This window comes from Solanum pennellii, chromosome 9 (assembly GCF_001406875.1).
Source record: "Solanum pennellii chromosome 9, SPENNV200".
NCBI classification, from domain to species: domain Eukaryota; kingdom Viridiplantae; phylum Streptophyta; class Magnoliopsida; order Solanales; family Solanaceae; genus Solanum; species Solanum pennellii.
In genome coordinates, this window is record NC_028645.1 from 2,349,580 (window position 1) to 2,359,546 (window position 9,967).

The 9,967-nt window shown below is 33.0% G+C and overlaps 3 protein-coding genes across 6 annotated transcripts in view; 1 reads left to right on the forward strand and 2 right to left on the reverse strand.

Annotated features, from left to right (window-relative positions):
- Positions 1 to 277: 277 nt before the first annotated feature.
- Positions 278 to 2,840, reverse strand: LOC107031138 (cytochrome P450 76A1-like). Its single transcript, XM_015232377.2, has 2 exons — positions 1,908 to 2,840; positions 278 to 1,046 (listed from the first exon to the last, which is right to left on the reverse strand). Exons 1-2 carry the CDS (start codon positions 2,838 to 2,840, stop codon positions 441 to 443), a joined length of 1,539 nt encoding a protein of 512 aa, XP_015087863.1. The 3' UTR covers positions 278 to 440.
- A 2,522-nt stretch (positions 2,841 to 5,362) lies between these two features.
- On the forward strand, positions 5,363 to 7,399 carry LOC107029908 (cytochrome P450 76A2). Its single transcript, XM_015231346.2, has 2 exons — positions 5,363 to 6,440; positions 6,617 to 7,399. Exons 1-2 carry the CDS (start codon positions 5,529 to 5,531, stop codon positions 7,226 to 7,228), a joined length of 1,524 nt encoding a protein of 507 aa, XP_015086832.1. The 5' UTR covers positions 5,363 to 5,528; the 3' UTR covers positions 7,229 to 7,399.
- Positions 7,400 to 7,752: 353 nt separating this feature from the next.
- The window catches only part of LOC107031140 (heterodimeric geranylgeranyl pyrophosphate synthase small subunit, chloroplastic-like), a 4,719-nt gene continuing 2,504 nt past the window's right edge, over positions 7,753 to 9,967 (reverse strand). For 3 of the 4 annotated variants that reach the window (XM_015232381.2, XM_027919433.1, XM_015232379.2), the window contains exon 3: positions 7,753 to 8,670. In XM_015232381.2, the coding sequence (XP_015087867.1) occupies positions 8,008 to 8,670 (663 nt within the window). In that variant the 3' untranslated portion in view covers positions 7,753 to 8,007. The remainder of the gene's footprint in view (positions 8,671 to 9,967) is intronic. The other variant, NM_001323466.1, reaches the window with a different exon arrangement.

Below are 9,967 nucleotides of genomic sequence, written 5' to 3' on the forward strand. Positions count from 1 at the left end.
TGGGTCACAAGCTTGATACGTTATCACTTGTGTGAACCTCCCATGTATTCCGAGTGAATTGGTTGAGGTTGTTTCTCTCTGTATTTTGTACTCTCATATTTATAGTGGATTGCTCATCTCCTTTGTGGACGTAGGTCGATTGACCGAACCACGTTAAATCTTTGTGTCTTTTTGTATATTTCTCGTTGTCTTCGTACTCGTGGTCTTTCGAGGTTTGCTTTGCTAGCTTCCGCGTTTACACCTGCTTATTTCGGTCCTAACAATATCAAGTCAATAATTTTATAACACGTGTTTGTACATAGACTTTTAACACTTAATCATATGATTGATTAACATATATTCTCACCTCATTAAATCATTCAAACTATAATAAATTTACATAAGACTTTCAACCAAACCAATACTAATTCATGAGAAAAATTATAAATACACAACTAATATCAAACTCTTCTTGGTATCACTTTCAATGGTTGTTTTTTCCTTGCTGTAATTCCCATACTTTCCTCCATGTTAATGGACTTAGGAGAAACATTACTAGGAAGCTCCCAATTGAATTCATGAAGCAACGATCCAAACGCGAAATGCATCATACGATGACCTAAAGGAAGGCCAGCACACATCCTTCTTCCAGCACCAAATGGAATCAACTCGTGATTTTGCCCCTTGACATCTACTTTTGATTCAAGAAACCTCTCGGGCTTAAACTCAAAAGGGTCGTTCCAACATTCAGGATCTCTTCCAATTGCCCATACGTTCACAAGCACTTGAGTCCCTTTTGGTACGTCATGGCCCATGAACTTTGTGTCTTGAATTGCTTTTCTTGGAATTAAGAAAGGGAGTGGAGGATGTAAACGTAACGATTCCTTGAGAATAGCTTGCATATACGGTAGACTGTCTATGTCACGCTCTTCGAACTTTTTAGTAGGACCAATGACTTGTGAAATTTCTAATTTCACTTTGGTCATTGCTTGTGGATGGCGCAATAACTCAGTCAATGCCCACTCCACACTGCTACTAGTTGTTTCTGTTCCAGCTAGAAACATTTCCTATGAAATTTTCGAAGTCGAGTTTAACTTATATACATCGTCTCTCTAAAGAATTTTCATACTATTATATCACGACATTCTCTATAAGAAAAAAGCGATTTGTAATATTAAAAATCAGGTAAGTTACATGTTACAACAGATAAAGAAAATCTTTAGACTCGCATACATGTAAGTCAAATTCTTTCGAGATAAAGTAGTGCACCTTTTGTTTCATATTATGTGACACTTATTATTTAGAGAAAATAAATAAAAATTTTAACCATGTATATTTTACTATTTTTGAATATTTTGAATTATTCATTACTCTCTCTGTGCCAATTTATACGATACCTTTTATGTTTTGAGTCAAACAGTTTAAGTTTGATCAGAAATTTGTACATGGAATCTTCAATTTTTTTGAAATGAAATTTATATATTTGTAAACTACGTAAAAAGTACTATAAGTCACAGTAATTGATAATTCAAAACGTTTAAAAGATCTATGAAAACTTTATGGTCAAAGATAGACTTGTTTGACTCTTGAAATTCGAAAGATGACATACAAAATGGAACGGAGGCAATACTATACTATTAAGTACTTAATTTTTATATGTATATTTTTTTAAATTTTTTTTTTTTTTTTTGAAGATTGTACGTTTAAGTTACACTAAAAATTAGTCAATATATCACCTTTGCACGCCAAAACATATCACATAAAATAGAACAAAGAGAATAAAATTTAGAACCTAGATAAAATCTCGGAAATAACTATACATCCCATCATAAAACAATTGAACGGGTAAAAAGTTTTCGCTCTAAAAAAAAAAAGAATTTGAAATCACGATAGATAATTTGAGACGAGAAGAGTACTAAAGAACTTACCAATATAATAATTGTGATTTCATGTTCTGATAATTTAGCTGGTTCATCTTTTCCACTTCCTTCAAAATCAAGCAAAACATCCAATAAATCTTTAATTGATTTATTTTCTTTACCTTTTTTTCTTTCTTCGATACGTTCTTCAATAAAATTCTTAATAATTTCTATAGCTTTTCCCATATCACGTTTCATTTTTTTTCTTAAACCTTGTAGATCAAACATTTTTAGACATGGAAAAATATCCGAAATATTCGGAACGCCGGACCATTCCATGATCTCCATCATCGCGTTAAAAAACATTGACCCTTGTTCAGATTCTGGATCCGTCACTAAGTCTTTAGACAAAATCATGTTACCTAACATATTAAACGATGCTAGGAACACATAACGTGTCACTTCAATCCCCTCGATTACCCCTCCTCCTGAGCTCGCTTTTTTCTCTATCCATCCAAGCATTCTATCCATCGATTTTTGCCTAATGAGTGTTGTCTCGTTTATCCTTTTGTGTACAAACATTTCCACAGTACAAATTCGTCTCGAAAATCGCCAATAATTACCATAGGGAGCTAAAGCCATTGACCCTTTATAGAAATTATGTGCTAAATTAACATCAACTATGTTCCTATCTGAAAATGTAACATCATGGTACTTGAATAATTCACTTGATGAATATGATGTTTGAATTACCATTATGTTCATTGAGGGACCAATTTTTAGCCATAAAATAGGGCCATATTTGTCTTTTAAACTTGCAATTTTTTTGTATGGTTCTGATCCAGCAAGATCAAATATGTTACCAAAAATTGGTAATCCATTTGGTCCTGGAGGTAAATTGTACTTAGAAAAAGATGAATTTTTTTGGTAAATCAAGAAGATAAAAGCTAATAAAAAGATTATAGTAGAACAAAGTATGTAAAAATTCAATTCCCAATCCATTTTTTTCTCTCAAGAATTTGAGGAAGAAGATTGATTGATTTTTGTATTTAACAATGGTAGTGTGGTACCTTAAATAAGCATATGAAAACATGCTAGTTATTATATTATATTTATAAAAATATTGAATTTCAGTTATACGCGCTGACGGCAGAAAGTAGAGTTATGTACGTGTTTGAAAATTTGCAATTTAGTATTACGTGTATGTAATATAGTAAATATTGAATTCAGTGAATTATTTTTTTTATGTGTTTACTTCTTTATACTTTAAATTTTCTTAGTGAAATTTTAGCTTCACGGCTTTTTGCGGAAAAAAAACATCTAACATAATGAAGTCACGTAATTTGTAATTAAATGTAAATTGGAAGTTTTTTTTTAAAAAAAGAAATCATATGGTAAGTGTAATTTAAATTATCTTTAATTATTTCAACTACTATTATAATCTTATAAGATCCACGTTTACTTTTTTTCAATTAAAGTAAAAAGTTAAATACAATCTTGTTTTTCCACATGGTTAATAATTTATATTTTGCAATTAAAAAAAACACAAACTATAGTCCTATAAGATATTTCCAAAGTTGGAAGAATAAATAACTAATTGGTATATATTTGATTATTACAAAACGTCATTTAGAAAAATGAACATTTTTTATTTTTTATTTTAGTTTGTCAACTTATGAATAAAAAATCAAATAATTTGGCCATGACTAGGTAACAAGAACAAAAATAGTAATATTACATCACTAAAATATACAGCACCCACCGTCCATTTAATATTTTATGTTTCTTTATTTCTTATCTTATTACTAACTGTATTATAAAAAGTTATCAATTAAGCAATGGATTGAAAATTTTATTATTGATAAAACAACTACAGAAAATAAATATATATTTACCCATATTTGTATCAAATTAAGTAATTTAATCTCAAGATTTAAAATTTTAATTAACGATACAGATATATATAGAATTAGTCCGTGAAAATAATAACTTTGTGATAATCATATTCATATTTTAGTTGGAAAATAATCTTATTTTTCTTATTATTATTAATTATGAAAAAATTGAGGGAAGGCAAAGGTCTCTAGGAAAACAAACATGTATCTTTGATATCTTTTTCATTAAAAATTTATATTGTATATATAAGTAATTTATTTATTTATTTTATATTTTGATATTTCTTTATAAAAATCTCAATTCAAAATTAAACTTAACTATCAATATTAGATGATTGATGACGACGATCATATAATTTGAGAGGGAGGCTACCATGATAAAAGGGTGATCAAGTGAACAATTTTATCGATAATTCGATTGGGTAGCAAATTAGGATAATATATTTAATAATATTGATATTTTTCTTTATTTATAGAATAATAATGAGTTGGCACCTTTTTAAATTATTTTTTTTCGCCAAAATTCAAAATTCTTTTGGATATTCCTTTCTATAGACGTCATTTAGATTTTCTCAAATATTAATGATTTTGTGCTAATTTTTTATAACATCACGTAAAACACATTTTTTTAACTTGATCTCTATTGATATTTATGTGTATTTTTTAATTTTAAATGTTAAATTCATATAAATTGAATAAATAGACATATTCGATTTATATGGCATCCTAAATATCAATTGTGTGCTTCTATTATATATATTATCTCACGTAAGATACATATATCTACTTGTTTAATTTTATATAACTGTATCATAAATGAGTTAAAATTAAGGAATAGATTTAACTACCGGTTAGTTCTATAGGACGCACGCGAGCAAATGAACTATGTATACTCGTTACGAATAAATATTTATCAATCTATAAAGATTTACGACTCTAACACATAACATATGAGTTCAGCTTAATAAAATAATCATTTGAAAATACGAAGTTTCATGCTAATTAGTAGAGAAAATCTTAAAATTAACTTATAATAAACTTTGTAATGTGAGCCAATCTCAGCTAACATGGGCATATAATAATATTATACACTTTTGTTTTTTTTTTATAAAGAAAATCCTATATCGAATATCTCGAAGTGGGCAAATGGCAGCACGTTCAGTACATTCTACGTTTTCTGTTTTAATTTAAGGTATTTTAATTTAATACGAAATTTTAAAAAATTTAAAAAAAAATTAAAACTTATCATCTTAAATATGTTATATTATTCGGAGTAACTAATATTTATATTACAGTCTAAACCTTAATGACTTGTGGTAAAAAGTGAGAGTGGAACAAGAGATCTTTACGTCATATATTATAGTTTTGCTTATATAGGAGAAATTAATGTCACCGATAATTTATGTTGTTCAAACTCTTCAAATATGTAAACATATACATATCTAATCCTTCAAAAATAGCACATTTTTTACACAATCCAACGCAAATACGATCATATTTTTGGACAATCGAAACAACATGGACTTGTATTGTAGTGATATTAATTCTCCAATATATCCTAATCATACATTGTAGTTTTTATACTTATATAAGGGAAGATCTATATTCCTCAGACTCTTCATATATGCTGACAGACGTATATCAGATCCTTCAAAAGTAATATATCTTTACAAGATCTGACACGAGGGCACCAACATTTTCCGATGATCCAAGCAACATATAGGGTATAATTACTATAAATAAATGGCATCTTGAAGCAACACATTCAAAAAAAAAGAAAATTTTGAGGAAAAAAATGGATTGGGAGTGGAACTATGTTGTTTGGTCTATAATCATCATAGTATCAACAACTCTAATCCTAGTATTTTGCAAAAGAAATTCTTCTTCTTACAAGTTACCACCAGGACCACCTGGGATCCCAATTTTTGGCAACATGTTTGATCTAGGAACATTACCATATCAAACAATAGCACAATTTAAACAAAAATATGGACCTATTGTATGGTTCAAAATTGGCTCAGTCAAAACCATGTCAATTTTATCAGCCAAAACAGCTACTGAGTTTTTCAAGAACCACGATTTTGTCTTCGCGGAGCGTAAAATCATGGACACCATGTTGGTTCATGACTACAACCTAGGGTCATTAGCTATAGCCCGGTATGGGACGTATTGGCGCGTGCTAAGAAGGATATGCACCGTTGAAATGTTCGTGCACAAAAGGATCAATGAAACAATGGATATAAGGAGGAAATGTGTTGATGATATGATTCATTGGATTGAGAATGAAGTGAGTTCAAAGGAAGTCAAGGGAAGTGGGATTGAGGTAACGCGATTTGTGTTTCTCTCAACGTTTAATATGCTAGGGAACTTGATGTTTTCGCGTGATTTAGTCCATCCAGGATCAAAGAAAGCTTCCGAGTTCTTCAATGCTACGATGAGGATCATGGTTTTGTCAAGCATTCCGAATATCTCAGACATTTTTCCATGTCTTAGGAGGTTTGATTTACAAGGCTTGAAGAAGAAGATGCATCGCGAAATAGGAATAGCTCTTGGCATTGCCTCTACGTTTGTTAAGGAACGAATGAAGGAGCGCGAACATGGTGAAGTGAAAAAGAAAGATTTTTTAGATGTGTTGCTTGAATTTGAGGGGAGTGGAAAAGATGAACCAAGTAAGCTATCAGAACATCAGATCACTATATTCATATTGGTAAGTCTTACAATGCACATTCCGTCTGTTTCAATTTGCTTGTCTGGTTTTTGACTTGACACGAAAAATGTCATGTGGAAAGATAGATTCTTTTGAAACTATTGTTCATATGGAAATCAAGAATGCTAATGTACATAGTTTGCTTGCCATTAGTCTTGATTAGATATGAAATGCAGGAGATGTTTTTAGCGGGATCAGAGACGACTAGCAGCAGTGTAGAATGGACGTTGACAGAGCTCCTACGCCATCCTGAAGTAATGGCAAGAGTAAAAGCAGAGATATCTCGAATTGTAGGACAAAAGAAGAAGTTTGAAGAAAGTGAGATTGACAATCTGCCCTATATGCAAGCTGTGGTTAAAGAAGTGTTAAGATTACATCCTCCTCTTCCATTCTTAGTGCCAAGAAGAGCGATGCACGATACTAACTTCATGGGGTATGACATACCAGAAGACACTCAAGTGTTTGTGAACGTATGGGCAATTGGAAGAGATCCTGAATACTGGGACGACCCTTTGGATTTCAAGCCTGAGAGGTTCCTTAACTCGAAGACTGACTTCAAAGGACAGTGTTACGAGTTCTTACCATTTGGTGCTGGTAGAAGGATGTGTGTAGGCCTTCCTTTAGGTAATCGAATGTTACACTTTGTTTTAGGCTCGTTGCTTCATGAATTCGATTGGGAGCTTCCTAGTAATGTCACTCCTATATCAATGGACATGAAGGAGAGGATGGGAATGACAGTCAGGAAATTCAATCCTTTGACAGCAGTACCAACAAAAACATCTGGTTAAGTCGAAATCGCCATATTAGTTCTGTTTTTGATCTCTGTATGTATCACCAAATTTAGCACACTTTGGCAACCTAGTAGACTTCACGGATTTGTCTTTTGAGCTATGCTAACATCGAATTCAAATAATGGTGTAACATTGAACTTATGTTATGCTTTATGAAGTTCTTCACTTTCTTCTCACGTTTCAATGTGCACTGCATCTTCAAAAGTTTGTCAGATTAGAAGCCTATCGACTCATGCTTGACCCGCCCTCATCATTATTTTACGATATCATATTCTATATGACTTGGCATACACGTGCAACACATGCATCGAGAAACCATCTCTGGTTAACCTCAGAGTTTAGACAGTTGCACTAGGATCCTTCACCATTTCCAACATTAGCACAACTTCAAAGAAAAATTTAAGTACTTCAAATTATTTCATTAGTTAAGGTTATACATTTTTCAATTCTAATGGAGCTGACACTTCCATGAGAAATTGGAACTTTGTATCAATCTCTAGGCAATGAAACCATACTGATCATAAAAGCAGAAAAAAATTGTCCGAACTCTCCATAACAATCATCGTCTATAACAACATTTCACGATAACGGCCAAGTTCTCTTTGGACCGGCTTTCATATTAAGCTATATAACATGTTCTCTCAGCATCCAAAATATATCCAGACGAACGTGGTGTTATAGAGGAGTTCGACTGTATTTAGCTAAGGATATATCCATACAACAAAGTTTAGGTCAAGAATCATGATAAAACACAAGACAACAATGCTAAATATGATCTAGACTTGGCCATCAATGCTAAAACCTCTATCTGCAGCATAATCAAGAAAACTGTAAAGTGGCATGACTTTATCGCCGTATTTCTCGAGACCAACTAACTCTCTCTTAGCCTGCGCTCTTAGATCCTCAGCAACTTTCACAGCCTTCTCAATGCCATAAACGCTGACATAGCTTTTGCCTTTCTTTTTCTTCCCCTCGGTTTTGTCCTCCGTCTTCTTTGCTTCCAATATATCGTCAACAACCCGATATAAGACACCAACAGCTCGACCGTATTTTCTCATGTGTTGGATCTCCTCATCTGAAGCACCAGCCAAGAGAGCTCCACAAACGGCAGAGCACTCACCCATTTCACCATATTTCTTTTCTTGAACAAAATCAACAGCATTTGGTCCACCCTCAAGGTCAAGGAACTGACCAGCAGCCATGCCAGTGGACCCCACAGCTCGAGCAATCTCTGTAATAACCCGGAGAATTCGATCCTCGGGAACGAGATCACTTGGAGTGTGGGACACAATATGCTGGAAACCAAGAGGGAACAAGGCATCCCCGGCTAAAATTGCCATATCTACACCAAAAACTGTGTGATTTGCAGGTAGACCTCGTCGAGTTGTGTCATCATCCATGCAGGGCAAATCATCATGAATCAATGAAGCAGCATGAACCTAATATAAAAAGATCCAGGTCAAATATGGAATTAAGATTTTGTGTCTAATGTAAACATCGATACAATAGCACATCTCAAGCTCAATTAGAGGATCAACCCACAAAGATATTGAGTTAGAAATTGCCATATCATATAGAATTAAAATTCATTCTGTGACCATATTACACAACTAAGCACTTAAAGTTGAAAAATGTGATGTATTAAGTAGCTGAACCTACGTGTTGTTGCATGTTTAGTTGCCTCGAGAATTTGGTCAAATTTTATCATGAATAGCACAAAAATAAGCATAATTTTTTTCCTTTGTTAAGTTAAAACAGACCTCATTGAACCTGAGTACAGAAAGATGTGCAGAAATGACAGTTGCAAGAAATGTTGGCTCCTTCTAATCCACAAGGCAGATGAAGTTCACTTTACTATTTTACATCGCTGGTGTTGCTCATTTTGCACCCAAAAGACATACATCTGAACTTAATCTAATAATGGTTCAAATTCTAAGAAAATGGCCAAGCAGTCGAAAACATGAAATAGCCTTGGAGACCAAGGTATGAATCCCAACAGAGGCGTCACTAGGTGAATTCTTTCCACATGTCTAAGCTTTAGTGGCTGAGCTTCCTAATAGTTGTTCTTGTAGAAGCTATCAGGTAAACAATGGATCAGTTCAGGTGCGTACAAACTGATCTAGATACCACCGTTATCAAAAAACAAAAAGTCAAAATGTTCATATTTCTGCTTTTCAAAACTCTTTTTTCCTTAAACTGGATAAGCATGGCTAATGTAAAGATAAAATGATTAGGGTGGTAAAGCTCAAGCATTATATCTTAGAAGCTTCATTTAAAAAGATTTTGTATATACATCATGACAACTGCAGTTCAAAGGCCATAAGACATAGTATCAAAGCAGTTCACTTACCAGAACCACAAACCCCACACCCCACATCAGCCAAATTTAATTTTATATCGGCTCAAGGATCTGTTTGTAGAGACAATCAATAGAAGATGCTCAAGTTACGCGGTGCAGTTGTGGAGGATATGAGAATCCTTAATAACAAAAACTAAAGGATAATCCTACAACATGGATGCTTTAGTTTATTATCCAACAAAAGATCCTCAATCAACTTGAGTAATGTTTGCACCGTTCCACCAAGGCTACAAGAGTGGAACAAGCAGAGCAAAGTCCTAAGAAACATATACATAGTTTCTCAGTAGTTCAATTTGACAATATTCTTTGTGAACACCCCAACAACATCAATTTTAACTTGTCTTTTTGTGGGGTTAACCAAGGTAGGGGGGGGGGGG

Excerpts from the sequence above, each read along its gene's own strand:
- LOC107029908 (XM_015231346.2), top strand. The coding sequence starts at position 5,529 with ATGGATTGGGAGTGGAACTATGTTGTTTGGTCTATAATCATCATAGTA. Across the intron at positions 6,441-6,616 it reads AGATCACTATATTCATATTG|GAGATGTTTTTAGCGGGATC; the intron begins GTAAGTCTTACA and ends TATGAAATGCAG.
- LOC107031138 (XM_015232377.2), bottom strand. The coding sequence starts at position 2,840 with ATGGATTGGGAATTGAATTTTTACATACTTTGTTCTACTATAATCTTT. Across the intron at positions 1,047-1,907 it reads AAATCACAATTATTATATTG|GAAATGTTTCTAGCTGGAAC; the intron begins GTAAGTTCTTTA and ends AAAATTTCATAG.